Source organism: Lagopus leucura, unplaced genomic scaffold, assembly GCF_019238085.1.
Source record: "Lagopus leucura isolate 7727_CA_CO unplaced genomic scaffold, USGS_WTPT01 Super-Scaffold_100157, whole genome shotgun sequence".
In the NCBI taxonomy this organism is placed as follows: domain Eukaryota; kingdom Metazoa; phylum Chordata; class Aves; order Galliformes; family Phasianidae; genus Lagopus; species Lagopus leucura.
Genome location: NW_024962334.1, coordinates 26,501,297 through 26,528,384, shown reverse-complemented (window position 1 = coordinate 26,528,384; position 27,088 = coordinate 26,501,297). Strand labels below are relative to the sequence as shown.

Genomic DNA, 27,088 nt, shown 5'->3' with positions numbered 1-27,088 from the left:
TGTAATGTTTTACAATATATATACATGCACAAAATAGATTTTTTTTTCTAGAGAGTTAAATGCCAGTCAAACAAGCATGTAGTTGTTGGCAATGACATTTAATTTTGCTGAATGCTAAAATACAGTAGTAATGGTACTATAAAACAGAGAATGGTGTCATGCCAGAGGGACCTTCTTGTTCAGGTTTACAGTACGAGACTGACTCATACTTCTCAGGTCCTCCCTCCCCTCGTGTCACTGTCCAGCTTCTGAGCAGAGAGGGAAGAAAATAAAGCACCTGATTAACCTGGTCAGCCACTCAGCTGGAAGAACTAATTCACTTATGATTTGTAACAATCAGAGTAGTGCTGCAGTTTGTAGTAAGTTTGATAAATGAGGCCTCTTTAAAAACGGATTCTTTGACTAAAAATAGAGATATTCATAAGTAAGCACAGTGCTAGCGATCTTAATAAGGTTTTAATCCAGCTATAAAAACTGCAGCTAGAAAAGGCTAGTGAACATGGAACCACACACAAAAAAAGTTTACTTAAAATGCTTTCTAACTATTTTATTAATTCACAGAAAATTTTTCAGAAGTTAGATTTAACTGTGTTACGTGGAGAGGTAAGAATTCTGCCGTGTGATGTTAAATAGCCTGGATTGTAATAGAATAAAATTCCCCCTGGACTGTGGGGAAGTTTGTCTGAGTAAAATCATCAAGACATTCCAGCAGAGTCCTGGTACTTCTGCCTTGACATCCACCAAGAATGAAGTTTGTGATGGGGATTTCAAGTGTGATTGAGTTACAAGCCTAATCAGACACTTAAATCTCTCTAATGTTTAACAGCAGTGCAAAAGGCAAATACCTTGTACTCCACATTGTCAAAATTAAATTACTTGTTAGGTAAATGGAATAGGAATCACCATGTATCATTGGAAATAGCACTAGGTAGATATAATACTACCACAAGCAGTTGTACGTAGTCATATGTTTATTGGAGAAGTGACCATTATCAAGATGCAAAATAAATCTTCCCCCCCACATTCAACAAATTTATATCAAAGCAAAAGATATTTTGAGATATCTTTACATTAATACATCTTCAGTATGAGTTTTGTGTTAAGTATCCTGGGGCCTCCGTGGACAATGGAAAAGACACCTACAAAATGTCCATTTCTAGCAAGTCAAATCCTGCAAGAGAGCATTCCTCATGAATGCAGAAGGATTAAATATATACAGTCAGTAAGATAGCCACAGAAATGTTCTGCTTCTCACTAAGCTCATGCAAAGAAAAGTTTCTAAGAAAATATATTTCACTGGCTACACATGGCATGTGTAATAGCATCTTCTTAGTATATTTTTTGGAAACTAATGCAAGTCTTACCATGCTGTCAGGTAAGACAGCCAAGGTAATGTTGCACACCTGAAGCTCTAAAAAGAATTAATTGTTCCTCCCAGTACCAAAGGGGAAGTATTCAGGGAATTCATGAATAATTTTCAGTGCTTCATTGTAGAGTTCCAGATCTGAAAGAGGGCAAAAAAAAGAAAAAAGCTTAAATTCCCCACTAGCAAATTGCAGCATTAAAGCACTGCCAATTTTAACGCAATGCAGTTGAGTGTTCTCCCTCCCCTACATGCTCTCCAGTTTTCCAACCCTGCCATAGTCTCATTGCTTTCTTTTTGAGGGATTATTTTTAGGCCTGCTAATAACTGGACATCACACAAGGTCCAACTCAGGACAGGGAGGACAAAGAACTGTGTAGCTGGGACGGGGGAAACAATCAGGCCTGGGACAACGGCCTAGGTCAGCTCAGGCCTTGAATTGGTCCCTACAGTTTGGCAGTAAAATAATGTATTCAGCACGTAGTATTTTCTAATGCCATTGTCTGTTTATGTATTTTCCATACCATATTAGGCAGCTTGAAGAATGATCCTCTCCACAGGAAGGGATAATGATGCTCTCCTTATTTACTGTTCAGAATACAAAATTAATTTGCTCTAACATATCCTTACTTACCAAATGGACTTTTATCTTCCCTGAACTGGACGTATGACATGCACATGATGGTTGCCTGATTTGTTACTCTTCCCACCACTTCAAGAATTCCTGAGATCTCTTCATCGAGCTGCAGAATGTACCAGAAATGAAATTAGCATCACCAAATTAGCTGTTATTTCCACTGCACAGCACTCAAACCAGGAATTCTCTGAAGGTTTGTTCATTACAACAGATTCTGTTCTACATCAAGTCATACATGAGTATTGGTGGGGAGAGGGGAGAATTAAGAGACAACAGGAAAAAAAAAAAAACAACAAAAGCTTTGCACCTCTTACAGATTTACAGTTTTTGTAAAGGCACTTCAGTACTACACAGAAAAGGTATGAAGCAGCAGCAGAGGGAAGATTGAACTTTGAGGGTGTATGAAACTATGCTGTCTAAACACTGAAGATTGGTCTAGGGCAACAGAGACAATTAAAATCCAGATTTGAATGAGCTGCATTCAAAACTTTGCAGATTGTAAGACTCTATGAAAGCTAAGGAATTATTATTTGTGCCAGAAAGCAGTGCCAGTAATTCTAGATTAAGGAGGATTTAGATTATCATCCAAAATTATTTCTTAGGTAATAAACCTTTGGTTGAGTAAGAAAAAATAGTAAGGCTAAAAATTTCATCTCACCCTAAAATCATTTGTTTTCTTTTCCTCTTTGATTTTAGTATATTCATTTGAAGACTGTGGTACTATTTCAGTAATACCCTTCCAGTATCTGACTCTTGTGTGATCTTTCCAAACACACCCGTTTCTTCCTTACACAGCACTGCAGCACAGACTGAAATCCAGCTGTGCATTTATGACATTCACCCATTTACTCTATCATGGAAAGTCAGAGAATCATTGGTGAGATGCTGACAGCCTAAGTTGCAACAGCTCAACACAGGAAACCTTTTCAGGAGCTCAAGTGAGAGTTAAGCTACAGGGCAGTACCTGCAGGAAAGACATTTTCTTGCAGTTTGGAGATGAACACAGTTTCATATTTATAGGACCAAACTCTTCTCCAGATTGCATTTTACACAAATGAGACTCAATTCTTGTAAGTCAGAGTATCGGTGCAATTATTTCACAGCAATGGAGTCAGACTTGCCTGTATATTTAACAACTCATTCAGAGGAAAAGATGGAAACACTGCTGCCACCCTCAGTTAAACTATAGCATTTGTCATCAGGAGGTGTCACAACTACAGTAATCCTTTAATTACAACATACCTCAGAGGTTGAAAAAAAAAAATAGAGAAAATGCCTGGAAGTTACTCCTTTACTGGTACTTGGTCACAAAGGAAACAGTACTGCTGCACATGAAATATCCATTTAAGGGACTCTTAAAAACAAGATAATTCTTGAGGTTTGTTTCAATCAATCTCACAAAGTGTAGGATGGTTAGCATGGTGACACACTGGAACAGCTTGCCCGAGGAGGCTGTCCAGGGCAGGAATATGGTCAGTAAAGTGATGAAGGAAAAAAGTGAAAGAAAAAGTAACACAAGACGTGGGGTGAAACACACCGTGCTACAAGCAGCGAATAGGGCAAGCCTGGCATCCAGCCAGGGACGTGTCTGGAAGGGGGGAACGAAGCCTGTCTGCACAGCAGCCAAAAATTCCCAACAACCCAGCCGCTTACTTACAGGTTCGCTCAGCTCCACTGTCGCGTTGCAGCCTTCTCCGTCCGACAGAACTATAAGTTTCCCCGTCGGGTGAATCTACAAAACAAACGACGCCGTGCGCTCAGCGGCGGCCGAAAGACGAGCGGGCGGACGGCCCTCGGCCCGCAGGGAGGCTGCAGCCGGCCCGGGCGAGGCCGCACTCGGCGGCGGAGGGGCAGCGGCGCTTCCGGAGAGCCTCCCGGGGAGAAGCGGGGGAAGGGCTGCGTACGGACCTTCTCGACTCGCCCCACGAAGCAGACGGGCCGCCCGATGTGCTGCGCCAGCTGCGCGGCGGCGATGCGCGGCCGCGGCGCCTCGTGCACGTCCCCCATGGCGCCGGCCTCCTTCCCGCGCTGTGCCGGAGTCGCCCCCTGTCATCCTTGGCAACGGGACGGCGGCGGGGCGGGGTTTTACCGCCGCCAGCCAATCGGCTTGGCGCTTTGCTATTACGTCATGGGAGCGCGCCGCTGCCGTCTCCTGAAGCCGGGGGGGAGGGTGGCGGCGTCGCCTCACGGAGCCGGAAGCGACGAGCAGCGGCGGCGGGCTGGTGGGTGACTGAGGGCTGAGGCGGGGGAGGCGGCGGGGAGGCCGGCGGGAAGAGGGCTGAGCCCTGGGAAAGGCGGCAGGGAAGCTCTGGGGCTGTTCGTCCTCCCGCTGGCCTGCTCGCCGCGGCCCGAGCCCTTACAGTTCTTGGCGATGGCAGCCTGACCCCTTTCCCGCTCCCCTGTCGGCAGCCCTCCGCTCGCTTTGCAGGGAGCGCGCGCGCCGCGTGCCCGCTGCCTGCCCGAGCGCTGCGCAATCACACCGCTTCTTGCCCCGGGGAACCGCGGTTCTGCGTGCTGTGCAGCGCCGACTGGCTGACCGACCGACTGAACGACTGACGCGAGGCAGAGTTGGCGCCAGGCTCCTTCTGTGCCCGCTGCCGTGTCGGGCTGTGCTCTGTGAATGTCTCCAGAGTATAGAACGTCTTTCTAATTTCCTTTCCCAAAGCGCTGTCCTCAGCGCTGTCATTTCCTCAGGGTCGCTCTGCTGCTCGCCTCGCGGCGGTTAATTTGCCAGAGATCCTTGTCACGTCAGCATCTCTTCAAAGCTGTGAAGGAGACGTCTCACGAAGGTAGCACAAGGTGCAGCAGCGCTGCTCCTGGGGCTGTCGTGTCTGGTTGGAGCACCAGTACGATCCTGTGCACTATTGTCAGTAGCATTACATCTCTGTTGCCCTCAGTTGCCAGTGGAGGTTTGCTGTTAGAGTTTGCAGGGAAAGAAGTTAGCTTTCAGGCAGTTAGGCATTGCATCTGGTGAAAGTCTGGCTTTCTGTCTTATCTGCTGCTTTCTTGAGCGTTTGGATTGCTGCCAGCAGTTTGACTCTGCCTGGTTCACCCCTGGCTTTCTGTTTGTCACCTTAATCGTGGTGGTTGTTTGTGATTCCACATCCTGGTGTATTTTTGTATGAGGGTAGCTGAGGTTGCGTTGGCACTGAGTAATTCAGGTCCTCTGTTAGAACAGTGTCAATAAATATATATTTATATATATGTATTTACGTCTTTTTTAGCACGTTAGCAAATGTGTGTCCCATTTCTGTATTTATGTTTCTCTTGACACCTATATTCATCAAATCCATAAACTAAAGGAATGTGACTAGAATTAGTGGCAGATAAAGAAATGATTTATCATGGATTTTCTTTCTTCTTCTCTTCTTGTACAAACCTTTATTAGGCCAGAAGCTTTTAAATTCTTTTGATGTCACAGGGAAATCTTTTTAACATGTGCGTTCTTGACTCTGAATTAGTTGGTTTCATGTTATAAGTGAGCTGTACAGGGCTGTGAACACGTTACTCATTTTCTTGCTGATTTAGTAGTCTATCACAGCAAATGCTCATATAGATGAGAGAACTGCTCTGATGCCACCTCGTTTTCTCTTTCTGTGGGTTCTACAGCTTAGACAGCTGGATTTGAAATTATTGTGGTTCTTTCTTTAAAATCAGTCTTTGTATCTTTTCTGACCTCACTTCATCATCTATCTAAGCACCAGTATTTTCATCACAGTTCTGCTTTGCTGTATTCCCAAGCATTTTTTTTTTTTTTTTTTTTTTTTTTTAATCATTAATTTACCTTTCGTCTCATGTTACTTGTGAACATGCAGGAAAATGGTAGAAAGTAGTGCTAAATAGATTAGGATCCTTACATATACAAAAATGCTATTGGATGTAATGTATTGGTTTGGCTCAAAGGTCTCCCATACCTCTTGTCAAAGCAGACTGACAAAGTGTACCAGGCATACATTAACCCCTGTGATCAGCTCTGCAACTCATCATTGCCCAGTGCCGTGTTTGTTCTCAGAGCCTCACATAAAGACAAAATATTTCTTACAGTCTCACAGAATTGCTGTACTTCACAGTTTGTTACTTGCTAATGACTGAAGCAGTGCCAAAAGAGTTATTTTTTCAACTACCAACAATGAGACTGGAGAAAGGAAAAATTATGTCCCCTTTTCCGTTGAGGGGGAAACATGAGGAGAAGGGAATTGCATATTCCCTCCAAGGGAGATTTTTATCTCTAGTCAGTGAATTCAATTTTCAGGTCTCCTATAGAAATAAAATTAAACCCATCTGGAAAGAGGAAAGTGGTGTGCTACACTGGAGGCATTACTGCAAGGAATGTGGCACTCTCTGAATAGTGGGTGTGTTGTCTCTGATTTTGTGCTGACAGCTTTTTAAAAGCAAAGATGTCATGTGTTTTTCTCTCTAGTTCATGTGACCATACATCCGAATTTCCAAACGTTGAAGGTGATTTTTTTACTCTGAAATTAAATTTGTGCCGAAATTGGTTGTTCTCAGCTTTTGTGTAATAAAGCCTCATCTTATCTACGAGTAGTAAGACTCAGCCTGACTCTGCAAGTGCTTAAACAGTGCTCTTATCTTCAAGAGCACGCGTGTGTTTTCATTCAATTCGGTGTTTCTTTGTTCTGTTTTTAACATGTAATTCAGGAAACTTCACGTCTGCGTTTCATATTGCTGGAGAGATTTATGTTCACTTTTGAAGTACCACAGTTGATAAAATTCTGAAGAGAGCAAAGATCACAGCTATCACAGTGCTGCCCATCCTTCTCCTATATATAAGCCTCACTTTATATGCTTCTGCTTTTTGTCTCTTTTTTTTCTCTTTTTTTTTTTTAAGCTCTTATTTAAGGTTAATCTTTGTGTTGAGGATAGAGACTGAAAGAAGGGAAGTTGTTGATGCAGACCTGAGTGCATTACAGGTTTACAGGAAACAAAAAATGGGATACTCAGAAAAGGTTTGCCTTCTGTCAGCGATGGGGGAAAAAATCCAGGCTGTGAAAGTGCTTGTAAAGCTAATTTGGCTGTATCAAATTGTACTTACTGCTCATTTTCTCTGAACTGAAATGCCTCCAGTCTTGTTTGTTTGTTTTAAAGCACTGATGTTTATGTGTGCAGGAATTAAAAGCTGATAAGCTCATATTTTCCTGCACAACACTCTTGTGTAGATGTATGCACTTAGTAAGATGCTTTACTTTGTGTGAGTAATAGTGAAAGGAGATCACTGTTTGGAAGAGCTGGAAACTGTAAAATAATGCAGATGTCAGAGAGGAAAAAGAAGGGAATGGAGCAATTGCAGCTCTTGGAGCGGCTGCCTGCAATTGGAGTCTCTACCAGAGCTACCTGTGAGATTTTACACATCAAGTTGATTTCTCTTCTTGTTGTTGTGTGCTTGGGAAGAAGGTAAAATTGCATTTTAAAACTGCTCCACAACTGCTTCTCCTTCATACATCACTGGAGCAGAAACCTGACTCCTGAGCATTGCAGCACAGGTTTTTACCGCTTGAGCTATGGGGCTGACAGCCCTAATTGGTAGCAGGAGAAGACTTATTCCCTAAGGGCTAAAAAAAGGAATATGCTGCTGGCGCCATGTGTTGAGCCTGGGTGTGGGGGAAAGGAGGCAATTAGGGGGTTTCTGCTGTGTAACCTCCATGGGACTGGAACACCAGTATTCCACACGCTAAGGTAAGGAAATGTGCACAGAAGAATCAAATGCACATAAGTAACATTCATTTTTCGTATGACTGCATATCTGAGGCTGGTTGGCTTGGGGTGTTCTTGCATGCATCTGAGTGGTTTATTTGACTGATAGAAATTCCACTGCGTCAGCATAAGGCAGCTGTAGCTGGCCGGCCTCTGGGCTGCTCTGAGTTTCATTCAGAGGTATCACTCCACGCTTTGAATCACTGCTGGTTTTGACCACATTCTATTTATATACCGTTGTTGAAAGCCAACGCTTACACTTCATAAAGGACTCTGTATGCTCTGCTCCGTGGAAGGATTTGATATGCTTGTAATAGCAGAGCGGGGGCAGTTCATACGTGGTGAATAGTCAGGGCTGGTTGTGAAGAAAATTACTGCAGGTCACTGAGCAGGGCACAACGAGTCTTGTGTATGGGATCACAAATACTTGGATGGGAAGGGAGGAATTTGGGCAAATAATTAATCCTTTTTCTTTTTAATTTTTAAATAAGAAAGCTAGCATTGTGGTTTCCTATATTTCACTCATGATGATTCTTTTTTATTTATATTTAGTTTAAAATAATATTATCTCTAGAGTATACCTCTTTTCTTAAGACTTGACTCTTCCTGGGTGTATATATTAGGATTTATATACTCCTGTTGGATTGTCAGCCCCTTCTCTATCCATATCTTCAAAATAAGTCAGGATTCAGTTCCTCGAACTCTGCTTCGGACTCAAAATTGCATTATTTGACTTTGCCAATTTTGTATTGGTATTTCAGTAGAGAAAAGCTTTATGCACCTCTCTTTACCTTCACTTCTATTTGATGCAGTACTTCTTAGCCAGTCCGTTCACACGCTGCTGTGTGGCTCTGCATTGCCCAGGGTGCCACTTGGGCACCTTCTCAGAGAACTGGAGGTGAGCAGATGTTGAGCTGGTGGCTGCTGGGCAGTGCTGCTTTCCTCTTCCATTGCAACAGCTCCGTAGATGGGAGCTGCTGTTGCTGGAGGAGATGGTGAGAGTTGGTTACTGTGTTTGGTGGTGCGTGTTGTGTAGAAAATAGAAAGTGATGCTGTACTGATAGTCCACTAAGTAAGTCAAACCTGTAAATGCATACTTCATGTGATTCTGTTGTTCAGTTTTTGCTGAAGTGGGACTTGCTAATGAAACTTTTCTTATAACGTTGTGTTCTATTTAGTTATTTAAAGGAATGATCCTTCCTTGATTCTACATCTTAAATGTTCAGAATAATTAGATAATTTATGTAGGATGTCTTTTGGTTTATCCAAATATATGGTGTGCTTCATAGCTGGCCCATCTGGCTGTCTTTTGACTAATGCTTGTGAGGCTTTTCCAGACGAGGTTGTCCTCTTTAAGCTATTAAAATTGCTTCAAATCTTGCCTTCCTGAGATACTGAGCACAATCATTTACGGCTGCCACTATCCCATTACTGTTATGCTTTACCTGTTTTGTTCCAGCTCATGTGAAGTCATAGTTACAGTCTGTTTGGCAGGTTCTTATCATAGAACGGCTTATTGTTCCAAAGAAGCTGCTTCATTGTATTGTGCTTTCTTTTAGGGGAATATTCCCAAGTATTAAGCTGTATGTAAGGGTATGAACTGGAAAAATGAAAATGGATGCTATGCTATTATTGTGTATGTTTTTATTTTTTATCTGTGCTTTTGTAATTGATGCACAGACACTTAATACAGTGTGATTTGCTTAATTAAAGTACTGCTATGTTATAGAACTACATTTCCTTTAGGATCATGTTTTGGGCTCTAGGGTTTAAAACCTTGAGAGCAAACTCTGGTGGGAAAATTTGTGTAACAACAATTCAAAAACACAAAAGAATATGGAAAGGTGCTTAATAAATGCTGAAGAGAGTTTTCTTCTTTAATTTTCCATTAGGAAGATGTTTGTCTGTTTTAAATGGTTTTATTCCATTCTTCACAAAAAACCCTTTAGTAATTTAAACTTTTTGCTTATTGAAGTCAATTGCTATACCAACAAGGAACTCTATCTGACATGCTAATGCCTGATATTTCAAATCTGGTAATACAGATCTAGCTGTAATACCATGCATTTGGTATTTGGGGTGGTATGAACTTTTTATGCTAAATTCTGCTGTCTTGTATTTAACATAAATTGTCTTCATTCTAGATAACAAGCTAGAAGAAGAGAAAAAGAGACTATGTTCAGCTTCTTCCGGAAAGGTCAAGATTCAAAGAAAATTACAGTGCAAGAGAGAGAAGCAGATGGATTTGTTATTGTGGGTAAGTGACGCTTCTGTATATAATGATTCTTGTAATCTTTGAGTGTAAAAAGGTCTTTGAGATGCTTAGACTGAGAGAAAAGAGTTAAAAGAAGCTGTAACAAAAACAACTCAGAATTCTTGCTTTTCCACAAGTAAGCCTACACTATTCCAGACTAAATAGCTAAAGCTTTATTTCTTCACATTATTATTATTTTTTTTTAATAGGTACAAGCTCTTCTTGAAGATCGTGGAAATTCCAATTTCTTATTTTCCCCTCATGTTTTAAACAATGAAACATTATTTCTTTTCAGAACAAGAAACCTCAGAGTTACTAACTTTATGGTTAGAGTTGCAGAGAGAATATCTTGTTACAGCTGCTAACTTCCCTCCTTCTAATGTTATCCCCAAAGTCTTTTTAAACTAGAAGGCAAGATGTGTCTGTGTATTGCCAGTCACACGGTGAATGTTCTGATTCAGAATATGACTTTTGATTAGTTTGATGAAAACTAAGCAGTTTGGGATTTTCCAAGTCTTTCTGTTATTCAAAACTTAATCTGAAGTGTACTTGTCTGTGGCCAGGCTAAACCTACACCATTAAGTAAGTTCTGTCACAAGTTCTGTAGGATGGCTCAAGCACACAGGAGAAACAGAATTTATTGCTGTAGTGCTGTAACTGATCCTTTTTTTCTTCCTCTTCTGAAAGTTTGTATTTTTCTCCTTGTAAAACTGTCATCATCAGTGTTCAATTTCTGTTGCTCTGATTAACTGAGTTATATTCAGGAATCTTAGAGGAATCTATGTAAGTGGTATTTGAGCATTCTGAAGTAAGGAGAGCTGCTGAGTTATCAAAATCTAACAGTGTGAGACTACTAGAGCTCATTCTTAGGATAACTTACTCATTTTCTTAAAACAAATAGCCACAGCTAGCTGTCAATTGTTAAAATAGATCCAGTTTCACATATGTGACTGTTATGTTGAACAGTTGTCTTCCACTGGATTTTCTTCATATGGACTTGTCTACTCACCTTGGTTTTGATGACTATGTTAAATAATTCCAGCACTTGCATTGTGGAAGGGTTAAAGGAGAGACCACAGTCATCTCCCAAAAGGTTGGAGACCAGAGTTTCAAATTCTGCAACAGAAAGAGAGCTCTGCATATAAAGGTTGCTTATCTGCAACAACCATTCACCCCAGTTTTGTACTTAACTTTGCTTCATTCCTTTTTCTTGAAATACTGTCAGTGACTACTTAAACTTTATTCCTGTAAATCCGTATTAAAGTAATCTCTTAAACATAAACTGAAGAATTATCAAGTATGCATGAGTCTTCTGTTATTTCTATTTACTATTTCTTTTCTCTTGAATCGCAGTTAATTTTGCAGGCTGTGATGAGATAGCACATAGTCTTTTCATCTGAACTTTTACTTGGCAGAACAATTACTGCCTGTCTTGTCAGTGAAGCATATCACTGTGCTGCTGGTCAGAAGCAGTTGCAGAGTTATAGGTTAGTACCTAAGTAGATACTTACGTAGAAGTTTTGTCTAGGAATAGTTATTCTCCTAGTTTGTTTTTTATTGCTTGGATGGGAGATATTGAAACTTTTCAAAATGAGATGTAAAGCATTCTGGAACATCAGTACTGAAGTCTTATCTTAGTAGTAATCATAGGAAAGCTGTTCTTATGACTGCATCTTTAAGTTATAAGTGTGAATATTGCCTTAGGCAGTGAACAAACAGTCTTAACGGGGGGTCAGAGCTAAATGTTGTGTGATTCAGTTTGTTTTCTAAACCCAGTCTTTCATTTGAAGCATGTAAGGAGAAAAAAAAAAAAACAACTAACAGCCTTGTTCACTAATACTCTGTGGAGAAGAGAGGAAGCATTTTGCTTCTCTTTCATGGAGAGAAAAGAGGAAAAAAATGCATCTTTAGAGAATGCTAGCTTCTGATTTCCACAGAAGCTTTTTGTAGTCAGGAGAAGCTTGCCTGTCACAAATCCTTTTCAAGGTTTTTCATACCATGCACCATTAATTGAGGGCCTTCAGGAACCCTACTTAAAGTCTCAGAGAGACCTATCAAGAAATAATCAAATTACAATTTATTTGCAAAATGAATTCCAGTCTACCATCCATTTTGATGATTCTTGGTAGCTGTGTGGAAGAAAACACATTAATGCTAGTGTGTTGGTTTTAAACACAGTTAAAAATCTCTCATCAGTTAACAAAGATGCATGTGATCTGTAGTTCTAATTTCTGTCAAAAATCAGGCATTGAAAAATTGAGGCAGTGCTGTTTTCATGTAATTCTGGTGAGCAAATCAGAAACTCTGCAAACATTGTTCTCAGAGATACGGTTTGAATTTTGGGTGGTCCTGGATGGAGCCCTGGATGTGCTTTTCCAAAACGACTGTTCAACGTTCATTTTGTTTTCAGGTATGTTTTAAGATGCTGATGTGCAGAGTCTTGATTATTCTTCCAGCAAAATTTGAAACAAGCCAGGTGTGCAGGAGCAGCAAGGGCAGCTACACCCCAAGGCAGGTGAACCTGCAGGGGAGGGAAGGTGATGTGAGGGCAGACAGGCTGAGGCAGAGACCTCAGCTCTGAGAGGCACTGTACTGTGCTGCCTGAGTAAGGAGAGCAGAGCAGGTCTAGTGGCAGTGACCAAGCTCAGCTTTAACGGGCTTAATCAGGAAGTGCTGTGTGATGAAGATATGAAAAAGTCAAATGATCAACACCAGTCAGTCTTTAGTTCTGGAAATCTTGGCTCTGCTTTTCTGAAGAGCAGTTCATGTGTTGTTCCCCCCGCCGTCCATTTCGTGTTCCATTAATGTATTACACATACAGATATTCTTTGGGGTGCTTTTTGTTGTGGAAGAACTGGAGAAATTGTCATGAATTAAAGTACACCTAGTTGTTTCCTGACGTGTAAGTACATAAGTAAAATACTGTTTATACGGTCATGTCAATAATGTAGGTCTCTGTATATTTGGAAGAACTTCTGAGATAAATCTGCAGTTTTAAAATCTTCAAGAATTAAGTATGTTTTGAAAAGGAAACATGATATACTGACCCTTCTGAATCTAAGGACTGCATCCCCACTGCTTGATTAGTGCAATTCACATAGCTGTTTGGTTTTTCTCTTGCATGCACGCACCTCAAGGAGGAAATGCACCAAGAGATCTGTAAGACCTTAATGTTGCCTCTGCTGGTTTTTCTGTGGCTTGATAGTAATCTGTAGTAGAATCCTGTGAATCTTTACACTGTAATATTTAAGGAGCTTCTAGTGGTGCTGGTCACAAAGACTGGAATGCTGCAGTATTTTAAGATAATATGCTGTTACATTTAAGAAATCCACAAGGCTTAGTGCCCATTGGAGAAAAGAAGGTTTCAGTGTCCTTTTATTTTCTGCATTGGTGGGTTTAAGGGTTTTTTTTTTTTTTTTTTGCATTTAGTGTTTGTGTAGCTATTTCCAACCCTGCTGTTTTCCAATAAGCAAGCTGCCATTTCATTTTCTTGTGAAGGTTTGAAAATATTTAATGTTAACTTTGAGACAATCTGAGGTTTCTGGGGAATTCTAATACATATATATATTTTTCTAAAGAATATATGCATTAGCCTGTGCCAATGTAAGTAAATGTTTTGGTGCATGCCATGCTGTATTAATACTGTTGAGGAGTGTGTGTTGATTATATTAAGCAACCTGTTTTTCAAATCACTGCTTTCTGCATTCTGTATTGAAAAAAAGAGGTGGTAGCTCATCTGGGCACTGAATTTTTCAGTCAGAGTTGACTGAAAAGGGAGTGGGAGAATTCAGAAAGAGAAGAAACAGTCCTCTCCTGTTACTGATCTTTAGTTGCATAAGGAGGTAATGGCTACCCTTCATTCAGTAATGAAGTCAAACTAATTCTCTTGGGTACTAATTTCAAACAAAAACAAACTGCATTTTTCAGTAGTACCACTAGATGGTGATTTCTCTTGCATCTCGTAGTTGTAGTGCTTTTCTCTTTCTCCTTCATATGCCCACGCACACACAGAAAGTCGAGTAATAGTAATTATCAGTACAACATTTTATTAGACTGTAGGTTTTCATCAGATGTATAAAAAGCTTTTTAAAGCCTAATATCAAATTTATAATGGAATTCCAGTCTAATAAAAATAATGAAGCTTGAAGTGTTGACAGCATGTATCTAGATGTTGGCTTGTAATTCTTTCCAAGCTGATCTGTTGAGGCCCATGTGGGACCTAAATAACACAAAGAAGTAAATTTGCATATTTTACAGCAGGGGGAAAAACAGAATGCAAAAACATGAATAATTAGGAGCACAAGCTTCATGCTATATTAATACTGTTGAAAAGCATGTGTTGATTGTATTCTGAAAGCCAGTAGTGATTTGGTTGAGTGAACTCAGTCAGCATCTCTTATGCAGATTAAAGGAACTGGGTTACAGAACAACTGAAATTCATTGTTGTGCTGTGCAAGTAGGTATATTTCTCAAAGGAAATATATATTTTTTCTAGATTTTGTGCAGTACTGGCAGTCTTTCCATTTTACTGTTTCATCAAAATGTGGATTTCTTTTGGCAGAGCATTTTTAATTGCTTATTTACGTACCTCCAGATTTTCAAATAGTTATCTCAGCCACAAGTCAGACGTTAGAATTTTTAGCACTTCAGTGTATGCGACCTATTTTTCCATTACATTTGTCTTTATGCTTTCTAAGGCTCGAGCCTCAGAAAACACATTCATGATATGTATTATATTTCATTAAAGTTTAAATTTGCAAAAAAAGTCTTTCTGTAAATGACTTAAATTTACCAAAACGCCCTTTCTTAAATGTTTCTATGCAGGCAAATTTTGAATCACTGTGTTGGGTTCTACTCATTTTAAATGTAGGTTATTTAATCTACTTTTTAATGATAAACATTTATTTAAAACGACATTAAAACAATGCTTTTTTGAAATTGATGGTTAGGCTTCATACTCTCTTGGCCCCAAAAATGCTAAAGACTTCTTGTGTTCAACTTTTATAGCAGTTTTATTTCTGGAGTGGGGAAAAAAAGTTCAAATATTTGCCAGTGTATTTGAGATTGTTATTTTGGAGCTTTAAGGTAGATCAAAAATGCATAGAGTGAAGCATTTTTAGTCAGTCTTTTAAGCACATATTTTTAAGTTGCATAACCAAAAGAGGAAAATGGTAAAACGTACCAATCTCTTTAGAAATTGATGTAATTGTAAGAGGTTAAAGAGGCATCTGGCAAAAGGTTGTTTTGAGGTCATACATGCATCTGACAGTTTGCTGCTAGCCCTGTAGGAAAATATTGGTTGGAGTTGGATTCCTGTTTTTCATATTAACTGCCTTCCAAGCTGATGTATAATAGTCACTTTCTATGGATGCCCGTCTCCTGAATGCTCCTGAGAGGTTTCACCCTACTGATTTTAAAGCTTTTGTAAATAGCAATGGAAGTAGAATGTACAGATGAAGAAAATCCTTTTTTTTTTTCTTTTTTTTTTTTTCCCCCCCTGATTTATTTATTTTTCTTAATCCCTCTTTCCCTCACTAGAAACTTCTCCTCTGGAAAGATCAAGGCATTCCTTGGACCTGATTGTTCTGCAATGATGTATTTGCATAGACACCAGTGTTCTTTAACCTTTGTTTATAGTATTTGTGACTGTTGTTGACACCTGAGTTCTGACAGCTTTACTCCCATAGGTAGTGTCTCAGTCAGTTGGTCTGTAATGCATTCTTAAAGCTACCTGTGGTTGGAATGTAAGAAATAAAAATAATGGCTGCCTAGAATAGCAAAATATAACACAAAAGTAGGGATATTCAGATGTCGGCTGTAAACTTTGTTTCCCAACTTATACTGGTCATTAAATCCCTCGTAGGAGTAAAAAGTTCTTTGCTTTATGTTGCAAAGGAAAGTGTTGAAGGTGGATAGGAAAATCAGACTTGGACTCAAGAGGCTGTAAGATGAACTTACAACTGAAAAACAGAGTGGTGGAAAATGTCTTCCAGAAGTCTAAGTTGCTATCCTGGCAAATGATAAATTCAGATCAAAGTCTGTCTTTTAGAAATTTACAGCATAGTTAGAGATCTTTCTTTCCAAATGGGTGCTTCGTATTGGTGTCTGTAGTCGCTGTCTGGTGGAAGTCATTCAGCCTGACACAGGTGTTAATCAATGTTAATTTTCTGTGAAGGAAAAGTTATGTTGAGCTGATTTTACACACATCCCTCCCTTTGTACTTCAGTATTATGTCTTTTGCTTTTGCCATAACACATCTTTGGTGCTTGCCAAAAATACAGCGTGCTTTCTGATCACTGCTCGAGCAGCTGAATGTGCTTCAGTTTTTTCATGCCACTTCCCCCCTATAAATTAGGATGCGTGATGTCAGTTCCGCATTTATTTTTATGGTGGATGGGTGCCCACGATCACTTCACTCTTTTCTTTACTCTTTATTTTTTTTTTTTAATATTGTCTATGAGAATGAGTACAAACTGGAGAGGGAGCTCAAAGTAGTACTATCAGTTGTGAGGGTGTCTTTTGGTTTGCTTTGATGGGGAGATCAGAGGGGGGGTGAGGGGCAGGGTGGGTATAGTGTCTGTCTTTCTTTTTTCTTCCAGTTGCCTCCAGACTAATTGCCAAGTCTTTAAGCATCTGTCTACCATTACATATGTAAAATAAACTCACTTTTTCAGTTGAAAGCAGGCAAACTTCCTTAAAATGTTTCAGAGTCGCAGAGATTTTCCTTAGGGGAGTGGGGGGCAGGGAGAGGATTTGGTCTGATAGACCATATCATTCTAAAGCTTACTTTACTGAGACCTGTACAGACATGCAGTTATTGAGGAGCTCAAGCTCATTGGTTTCCTATTACAGGGTGAGTAATGGCGAGGAACAACTTAGAACCCATAGGATTAATTTTTATTCTTCTTTCAGTTTTCATGATTTTTCTTCCCCTTTTTTGAGAGGCAGAGAATGGGAATTCAGTTATTTCTTTTCTTTCTTTCTTTTTTTTTTTTTTAAAGGGAACCTGCCTGAATTCCTCCTGAATAATTTCAAGTTTAAGTCTTGCAGTGTTGGAATGCTGTTTCTAAGGAAGATTTGCCTTATTAAAGCATTAGTACAGATATTGTAGAAAGCAGTCAGTATTATATTTTAAAACATGGATATTAAATACACATACCAGTGCACCCTTCATTTGGATGGGGAACTGGATATAAATTTCAGCTGTATGTACTGGCTATGAACTTAGAAAAATTTTCTCCTGCTTTACTGCTCTGTAAACTGGAGCTGAGAACCAGGAGCAAACCATATGCAGTTTCCAACTTGTGCACTGCATTATACAAAATTAGGGAAGGCCAATCCAAGAAATTGAATTCAGCATTTCTGAAATCCAGTTCTCAAAATGTTTTGAGCATATTTGCCTAAGATGACCCACTAGCAAAGGAGAAAGCTTGTATTCTTGGTGTGCTGTGGAGCTGAATTGTCAGAGTCAAAGCACTGTATGTCAAGCACATCCGTCTACTTGATTCAAAACAAAACCTGAAGTTACAGAATGTTCTTCTTGAAATGCATACTTGTGCTTATTAGAGCGTTCATCCAACAACCTCAAAATCTAGTTCTGCATGGGCTTAGCACATCTTCTAGCATCAAAGTGTGAAACAGTCCAGTTGGAAGGACCACTTCTGTTTACTTTGGCTGCACAGTGATTCTACTCCAGTAGTGCAAGATATATGAGCTTCTGTTATGCTGCATTAATCATTGAATTGCAGTGACCTTGGAGTAAGGAAAATGGAATATTGGTGTCTACTCCCTACCCTGTGTCTGTTGTGCTCTTTGATTTTTGTTTTCTTTAATGGAGATGATTAAAAATAAACATAAATAGCACAAAGAGACATGTGCTTGCTGCCAACTTGTAAGCATTACATTTGATGGTTTAACTCTGTTCCAAGCACCTTTTCCTTTCTGTGTGAAAGGACCAGATCCAGCTTCAAATGGAAGGGAGAAAGGTACCTCAAGCAAGTGTGAGCATAGCTGACTGGGAGAGCTCCTGTGATGAACAGGAGCTGGAGAATACCTTCAGGCTGTGGAGCCCAAAGCTCACGTTCATTGCATCTTGAGTAGGCTGGTTAGAAGATGAAGGGGAGAAGGTGGGATTTGCTCTAGGGTCCCATTTTTCTTTTCAAGAGAAGGTGCCCATTGTGCTTGGAGCGTGCTGCATGGGAAGGCAGGAGTTAAGCTGCTTCCCACTCAGATCTGGGATGCTTGTTTTCATCTGCAGAAGCTACAGCTAATGAATTTAGATCCCTAATGCATTTTGTGGCTTCTGAGACAGCTGCTTTTTTAGATTATTGTTTTGGATATGCCTTTCCAGACATCGCACTCATTCTAATCTTTTTGTTGATAGCAAAATGTGTACTGCATGAAGATAATGAGCCATGGTTTGTTATAATATGCTTTTCATTTTAAATAGTATTAAACTGCAGTCAAATTCTATACTCACAGATCTTCGCTACTAGACTAAATTAACATTTTAGAAATATTAAGAAAATTTTAGGAGTAATAAGGGGGAGAACTTTAGGCAAAATAATTGCATATCACCCCGACGTATGATCTTCAACTTGTCACAGCTGTGAACACATTTATTATCCATCAAAGCTTGGTTAAAATAAGCCTTGCTGGGAGGAGGGTAGCAGGCACCGCTTCCAAGCAGCAGAGTTCCTCTGTGCTCCCTCTGCCACTGGTTTTGTGACCCAACCAGCATGGACCTTCTTCCTCTCCACGGGCACTAAAGCTGACAACGAGGCTTGTAAGGAAGAGGGGTCATCTTTAGTGTTTAAATAAGAAAATAAATAAGAGCTGTTTAGCACATTTTGATTCTGTTTGTTCTGAAGAAATTATTAAGAACCTCAGAATGTAAAATCTTTAATAAACTTTATTCCTTTATGCTTTTTGAAACTTGGAGCTTAAAAACAACTGTGGAAGTTGTTTTTAAATAGAATCAGGCTTCCTTCCATTATTAAAAGAACTTCACTGTGCCTGCCAGATATTCTCCTGGTACTTTTTACTGGCTAGGCAACACGAGCTCACATTGAGCAGCAGGTACATTAAGCACAAATATCTTTCAGCTCCCTATCTTATGCATTTACCTTCCTAGCAGCTGCTCTTGAAAAAGAAAGACTTTGTTTTCTTTCCTTTCTCTAGATTTGGTGAATCAACTCAAAGCTGAAGATGCTCTCGATTCTTTTGTGTTCTGATTTCAGAAGGTGTCATATGTGTTAAGTGCTGTCTGCTATCTTTCTTCTCCCTCACCCTCCTTTGGTTTCAGTGGAACTTCTGAATCCTCTGCTCCCTGTGGGTTTACATTTTTCTAAGTCATCAGCACATTCCTGACAGCATAAGACATCTGTTTGCTTATGTTCTGTACCTAAAGTCAATGAACTTAATGAGCAGAGAATGAATTATGAAGTTAAGACCTTTCTGGTGAGAATGTGTCCCAGCACTTTTGATCTAGGCTCTGAAGATCAAGCTTAAAGTGAGATATAAAGAACATGCTTTTAGGGCCTCTTTAAAGCCTCTCTTTCCACTTTCCTGCTGATGACTTTCCTCAATTGTAGTCTATTATCTTTGCCAAATGAAGAGCAACCTACAATTAATTATGTTGTCTGTCTGTGTGACTTAAAATAGTATAACTACTTTTATGTGGTGTTTGGAGTGTTAAGGGCCAGCGTGTCCACCTAATGTGTCAGGCAGGAGTCCTGTGTCTTCTGCCCCTTTTGAAAGAACTGAGCCATGCACTGTACCAATGTTCTGCAAGCAGATGATAGCTGGTGTACTGTTGAGTAGTTGTTTGACTCTTATTTTTACTCTATGTCTCAGATAGTTTTTGTTGCTGTTAAACCACTCAGAAGAACAGAACCAGTGTTGAAATAAACAGGAAGATTGTTTTTTAAGAGAGTGTATTCTTCAAGGTAATTAAACAGATCAATTTAATATGAAGTGCATCCAGAAATAATCTGCAAGCCAGAGTAGACCATGGCATGAATCTTGTCCATCTTTCTTCCCTTCACAACACCCAGCACTTCTAACTGGGGTGCGTATTCTGAATTATAAATTGAATCACCTGTAGGAGACCTAGTTGTGTAGTAAAATGGGCAAGTATTCAAAATAAGTGACGTGGACATAAGATGCTGAATGCTAGTCAGGCAGAGGCAGAAATGTGCGAAAGTCCCTGTTGTTTAAATCCTGTCTACTTCTACATATTTCTAGCTTCTGCTGTATGTATTATAGATTTATTATAGATATTTATTATAGATAAAAGAGTCTTAGATTTTATACTTGAAGACAAAAACCTATCCAAAGGAAAGTATATAACCTATGTATGTATAAATTATACTCCTTCCATTCTGCTGGCATACTAGTTAATACAAAATAATTTTCCTTCTTAAACGGAGTTGTGTATTGATATCTTATTTGTACTTACTGTGCACCTCAAAGCTAAGCATGATGGACGTTTCTCTGAGAGGTTTGTTAAGAAGTTTAGGTACAGTTTGTAGATTTCCTTGAAATGCTGCAGGTGTGCATGTTGAGGGTCATGTCTGTGGCCTTCTTACTTTTCCAAATTGGCCTTATGTGCAATTATTTTAGTTGGTAGAGCTCTTGAGGTTCTCAGTGGTGACAACAATCTGAGATACAGTCATGGTTGAAACATCCAGATGTCCTGGATCTTTATGTTAATTTCAACATAGATGTATTGCATGCCTTGAGTAAATACAAATTGAATAAACAGCATTCGGATGGGAGAGATTTTGTTATGTTTAGTTTATTCTAAACTGACTGTCTGGTTACATTTTTTCCCCTAAAGTCTGGCTGTATCTTAGCATGGGAGGGATAATTCTTGCCTTTATTTTCCTGTTTTATAAAATTTGGAGGAAATACTACATTGTGGAATTGATTCTCATGGAACATTACTAAAATTTTGCTGCATGTGTACCACCTGCTTCTCAACAGAATATTTCTAGTGAGCCATATGTTTATGATTTTTAGTTCCCAATCTGAGTTTAATGAACTATTTTCATAACAGTGAATTGAAGGAATAGTCTAAATTAAAATATGCGTATGCACTGGAGAAGGATTCAGCACAGGCTTAAAAGCTGAAAAGGTTCAAAGGTAAATTCAAAGGTAATGAAGCAAACCAGAGTTTCACAGTTCAGACTTGCTGCTGTGAGATCTTCTAGGGGAGATCTTTGAACAGTCAAACAATATGTAAGCAGAGAAGCAAAAGACTGAAAAAGATGAAATATCTGATCCAATGTCACAACATCTTTTCTTTCTGGTGTTCACAATAGGCATACTAGGATGTAGTGAGGTGTGTCGGTATCTTCCACGATAATGCCTTCTTTAAATATTGCATATGATGCAACCACTGGAATTGAATTCTTTGTAAATGCTTTGGAACATGAGAAGAAATGTGAAAGGGACCCAGTATGGCTTTAATTTACTCTTGAACTAACCAATTTCAGGTGGCCTGTCACTAGATTAGTTTGTCCATGTAAATTAGAGTGCCCTTTTGACCCTAAAGCTAACAAATTTTAAAATGAGTAGGTAGACAGGTAGAAAAAGCATAACTTATCAAAGACATGATGCAAATTATTACCTTTCCCAGTTCAGAATTCAACTTCTGCTGTTCAGAAGACTTAAATCTTAGAGAAACCAATAGCTGTTGGCTGGATTCCAGACATTCAGGAGAAACGATGTGTTATACAAACTCTGCTTTACAGCTTCTTTTAATTAAAATACAAAACAACTTCATTCTGCCAACAATTTATTTTGTATCTAAGTGCTTTCATTGAAATAAATGTTTTACCAATGCTAAAATTTTATTCTTAAGAAAATGAATGTAATTGTTAGTAGTTTTTATATGCTAATATGTTCCACAGAAATATATGGTTATCCATACAGATTGTTACTTGCAAAATTTGGTCACAGTAAAGTTTTCGTTCCAGTTGTAAACTGAAAGCAATATTAAGTTTCCGTACTAGTAGGATTCAGTACTATTTTCTGCATTAGGTGTAAATTGAAAGTTGGTGCTATCTATTTTGTATGCAGCTGTCTGCATTTTCAATACAGGAGGAAATACCATCAGTTCAGTGTGACTGGATTACTATAAATAGTTCTAGAAAATACCTTCGTTTCCTTTTCACATTTATGTCATATACCTTACTCTTTAAAAATCAGTGTGATGTAATGAAAGCTGAATGTTACGTATTTATCTAAAAAAAAAAAAAAAAAAGTTATGGCACTGAGTGGTGCCCGTACTCGAGAAAAATACATAGCAGGCATTAGTTTCCTCTTTATTTTCATGGAATTGGCACAGAGCACAACAACACTATTAGACAGAGCAAATTCTCAGCTACAAAACATTCTTTTTCAACACAATCACTGCCATTAGCTGTGCATTTTTGCCAGCAATGAACAAGAGCCTGCATGCTGCACTCACAAACATCTGCACTGGCAAAAGTGACCCGCTCTTGCTGTCTCCACTGCTGAAATGCACCACCCACCACCTTACTGTGCTCACATCCACTGTTTGTTCTCCATCAACATTCAGCACGCATCGGTGAATGCCAGTGGGTGCCATTTTTTCCATATGGAGAAATTCAGTTCCACACCTTTGCTTTGTACACGCTCCCATGTCAGACGCCATTTTGTCAGGCTGCCCCTGTGCTGCCATCTGTTGCAGCCTTACTGCCGTTCCACTGACATCTGCCTCTGATGTCGTGGACTGACATAATAAAGGATGTTACTTTCAGAGCAGTCCTTGTGGTACAAAATAAAGTTTATCTTATCCAAAAGAATTGGGCATGTTTTGCTCATTGGTTTTTAAGGAGGAAAATAATTTTCCACGGATCATTCACAAAGAAATGCGATATATTCTTGGGCTAGAAACATAAGTGATTTTGGAAACTAAATAGTACATTTCTTTGTTGATAGGAAAAACTATACATTTCATATTTGTTTTTATTTCCAGTGAAAGCTAATTAGATATAAATTAAAAAAAACAACCCGTAAACTTGTACAGTATTTCTATCTGAATATTCATTTCTAAATGAAAAAGTTGAAATTCTAAATAGGACAGTTATGCTTTCTAAATGTATCATCATCTAGTGAATCATTAGCTTGCCTGCTTTTAAATAGTATGAAAATTATGTATTTTGTCAGTAACACAAGTGCAGTCTACAGTAATAAGCAATGGACAATGGCTCTGAAAGGAAGAACCCCTTTCACAGTAGCTGGTAGCTGCATTACGAGCAAAACTGATAAAACCTGGTCTTCTCTGACTTTCTCCTCACTAACCTTAGCTCATTTCTCTCTCTCTTTTTTTTTTTCTTTCCTTTTTCTTGCGTCAGTCCTTTAATGCCCCCTTCAGATCACTCCTTTAAATTTGGTCTTAGAGTTGGTTGAGAGGTGTCACGCTGGGGATGGGTTAGTCTGAAATCATGCAGTCACCAAGGTAGCTCAGGAGTTGCTCTTGGATAAGCCCAGCAAAGTGCTTGGCTTTGGACTGCTGGTGGGCAGCAGTGGCGTGAGCGGCTGCTTCAATCATGTCACCTTCCTTGCGTGGAGCTGGGTTAGCAGCTCTATTCTTGAAACTTCCCTGAAGCTTAATTAGTACAGCAATCATAAAATTATTAATGAGTAATAAAGAAAAACACACGAGCCACATGAGTGTGAAAACCTATATTTTTTTGTACCTGTGAAAGGGTACGTATTGTTATTCTAAGCTAACTTTTTCTTTTAGGAGCAGTTCTCAACTTGTCAAAACCTTTTCATTCGTTGTAGCCTTTACATAAAACTTTATTAAAACCCACAAAAATCTTAGATTTTCATGCTGAGCTTATGTTATTTTTCTTTTAAAATTGGGTGGTTCAGCAAGGTATTCTTTTATTGCTATAACAGCATTGTGTATATCAGTTGGTAGACCTGGTAGATCTTTTTTTATGCTTACAAAATCTCAGGTAGCTGTAGCTAAGCTTATCTCACAAGCACAAGTGAAATCTTGTTATAGTGCATTGATACCACCTCTTTTGTATTGGTTCGGTATTTTTGGAAGGGGTTTGTGTTTGTTTGTTTAAACAAAAGCTTTGCACTCGTTAAAAACATCTTATAAGGTGAATTCATAATCTGTCTCTGGTGAGTGGATGTGTTTGAGTAGGAGCAACTTGAGCCCACCTATGTTAGAGCAGCCATGCGCTGGAAGATGACTTGTGTGTATGGTAAGCCAATGATGTTTCATAGATGTTTCATTCAGAAGAAGGAAGTTGCTTGCTTTTGCAAATCTCTGTGCTAGGTGTCTGGATGGTTTGAGATCTCAAAGTGAGTCTTTTAAGAGAAAAAATAAGTATAAAAGAGAAACATTTAAAAAAAGCATGGGCTATGAGAAGTCCTATAAAAGGAGCAGAATGTCACTGCCTTTTTGTGAGAGCACACATTGCTACCTGGAATTGTTGCGGAGGTTACTGAGAATGGGTGGATGAAGCAGTAGAGGAAAGCTGGAGAAGGGCATTTTATAAGGGCAAGTAGTGACAGGACGAGGGGAAATGGTTTTAAGTTGGAAGAGGGTAGATTTTGATTAGATATTAGGAAGAAGTTCTTGGTGAGACACTGGGAACAGGTTGCCCAGAGAGGTTGTGGATGCCCCCACCCTGGAAGCATTCAAGGAGAGGCTGGATAGAGCTGTGAGCAACCTGGTCTATAGCAGGGGGTTGGAACTAGATGATCTTAAAGGTCCCTTCCAACCCAAACCATTCTATCATTCTATGATACATAGTAGAAAATAAACACTGGTCTATTGTTTGGAAGCTTCAGAGCAACTTAACTAAAAGACAAATGTCCAAAGCAAGCGGATCCTTAAATAGATTGATGTTTATGAAGATACTGACATAATGTTTGCATGTCTACGGATGCATCTGTGTGCCCATTACGAATTTGGTGTTCAAGCTGGGTGTTCTCAGCTGAAGTGTAGGTGGTTTTACTGGTATGCTTGAAGTGCTTACTACATCACCTTAATACATTTAAAAAAGCATGTTTTTTAAATCAGAACTTTCTCACAAATGGAGTGAAAGCAGGCTTTTTCAGAGGAATGAAGTTCATGTGCTGTGTCCCACAGTGAATTCAGATTGAAGAAGGTTGGAAAATTTATTCTGGTTCTGGTATTAAAGACAGCTGATTGTCAGCAGACTCAGGTGAAGTTGGAACCTTTTGTCAGGCTGCAAAAAAAATCTGTAAATCTCCAGAAAAAATGAAGTCATCTGTATTTCTGCTCTTCATATACAGACTTCCTTTTTTTTTTTCCCTCCAAGTTTACCCAGTTAGCTTTCACTAAGAACTGCAAAGGCTTGATATGATTAATGGCAGTTGGTAGAAAGTTAAACAGTTTTGTATACTTGACACATTGAGATAAGGTGTTTAATATTGCCTACAGATAGTGACTTCAAATTTATTTTTAATAAAATGTAAGTACTTAGGAATTCACAAGTGCTGACTAGAGAGAACAGTTGTCACCTTGAAAGTTTGTAATGGAAAGTCTTAGCTTGTGCTAACTCAGACTGGGGATACCTACTGTCTGCTCACTATGGTGGCTTGTAAGAATAACACAGTGTGGTTAATAAACCTAGTTTGATATTGAAGGAGTTAACCCATTACATTGTCTACATTGCTTTTAAGCCCTTCTAGTAAGTAAACATCACTTAATTTTGGGGGCCTTAAAAATGCGGAATGAAAGCATGAAGCACTGTCTGCTGTAAGTTCAGATTTGTTTGTAGTTGAGACTCACTCTCAAGTGTGCTACCCACACTTTGAAGGTAGGTTTTTGGAAAAAGCTGAATAAGGGCAGAGCAAATGCCAAAAACTATTACCCATTGTCTGAAATCTTCATATTATTAGTAGATTCAAAGCAAGAAGAACCTGGAGAAAGTCCTGCTGGATGTATCATGTAAAAAGATGGATAAATTGAACCTCATTTTTCCAAACATGAGAATTGAAAAAAGAAAAATGATTTCTTATTTTGCTGCCTTCCAAAGATTTTAACTTTAATTTTAATTTTAGCATTTAGCCATATGTTCTCTTTCAGCTCCTTCACCTGAAGCACTGAGGGATTGCAGGGAATATGGAGGAAAAGTAATATAAGGAAATGTTCTGCATAAAAGAGAGGGAGCTGCAAAAAGTTAATGAGATTGATTGTCTTGAGTAGATCTAGAAATTGAGTGTAGGTCTGGTATAGACAGCTTCTGTTGGCTGTGCTGGCGAAGGCTTAATGCTGTTATCAGCTGAGGAAGATTGATCGACTTTTCATTGTCCTTACATGCTTCAGTTGATGAGTATCCTGTAGCATTTGCACAATACTGGAAGCACAGTATTTTGGCATCTTTCAGAGAATATACAAGTAAGTCTATTAGGAATTCTGGTTCTGTTTGTTCTCCTGTGTTATTGATCCAGATCTCATATGTCTACACTCATTGTGGGTGTTATTTTTTACCAATCAATCCCATCCATACATAAACTGAACTCAGTCTTCCAGTGCCACAGCAGATAAGTTTGAAGAAATCTACTTGTTAGTAGATTTCTTAGTTAGAAATCTGTACTTGTTAGAATAATTGTTCTGCATGTTCAGCACACGTGTATGTTCCAGAAAAAGAGCTACCCCTTTCCTCTTGGCAACATGCTGACCATGCTGATGTCTCAGAACCTGCTTACTTCAGATGGTCTTGCTGGTTTTGCCAGTTGGTGAATTGAGGTCAAAGATTCTGTAATAACTGGAAGATGAGTGGAGTTAGGTAGATTCTAGAGGACTTCTCCTCTAGGAGAGGACTTCCCTGGTGGACCAGATCCCCTTCTCTGCACGTAGTCCACCAGGGGGAGATGAACACCAAAATTTGCAAGAAGAGCATGTCAGCAGGTTTGGCTAGGCCAGCCCTCTTACATCTTGAGTACAATACCTTATTGCTACTCATACGTATCAGAACCAGGATGTGAAGCTGTGGATTGTTCCTGAGAAGCAAAGAGCAAGGCCATGGATGCGTTTTTAAGCTTCTTATTGCTGTACATTTGGTCTAGTAAAACCTTGTAGGAAAGAGAATAACAGTGA

At 39.2% G+C, this 27,088-nt stretch overlaps 2 protein-coding genes across 3 annotated transcripts in view; one reads left to right on the top strand and one right to left on the bottom strand.

Annotated features, from left to right (window-relative positions):
* Positions 1-956: 956 nt before the first annotated feature.
* On the bottom strand, positions 957-4,007 carry RPA3 (replication protein A3). The gene is made up of 4 exons (XM_042888711.1): positions 3,909-4,007; positions 3,658-3,732; positions 1,998-2,106; positions 957-1,504 (listed from the first exon to the last, which is right to left on the bottom strand). Exons 1-4 carry the CDS (start codon positions 4,005-4,007, stop codon positions 1,422-1,424), a joined length of 366 nt encoding a protein of 121 aa, XP_042744645.1. The 3' UTR covers positions 957-1,421.
* Positions 4,008-4,138: 131 nt separating this feature from the next.
* The window catches only part of UMAD1 (UBAP1-MVB12-associated (UMA) domain containing 1), a 70,131-nt gene continuing 47,181 nt past the window's right edge, over positions 4,139-27,088 (top strand). Inside the window, exons 1-3 of one of the 2 annotated variants that reach the window (XM_042889166.1) lie at positions 4,171-4,222; positions 4,666-4,789; positions 9,857-9,969. In XM_042889166.1, coding sequence (XP_042745100.1) covers positions 9,888-9,969 — 82 coding nt within the window. In that variant the 5' untranslated portion in view covers positions 4,171-4,222; positions 4,666-4,789; positions 9,857-9,887. Of the gene's footprint in view, positions 4,223-4,665; positions 4,790-9,856; positions 9,970-27,088 lie in introns of both variants that reach the window. The other variant, XM_042889165.1, reaches the window with a different exon arrangement.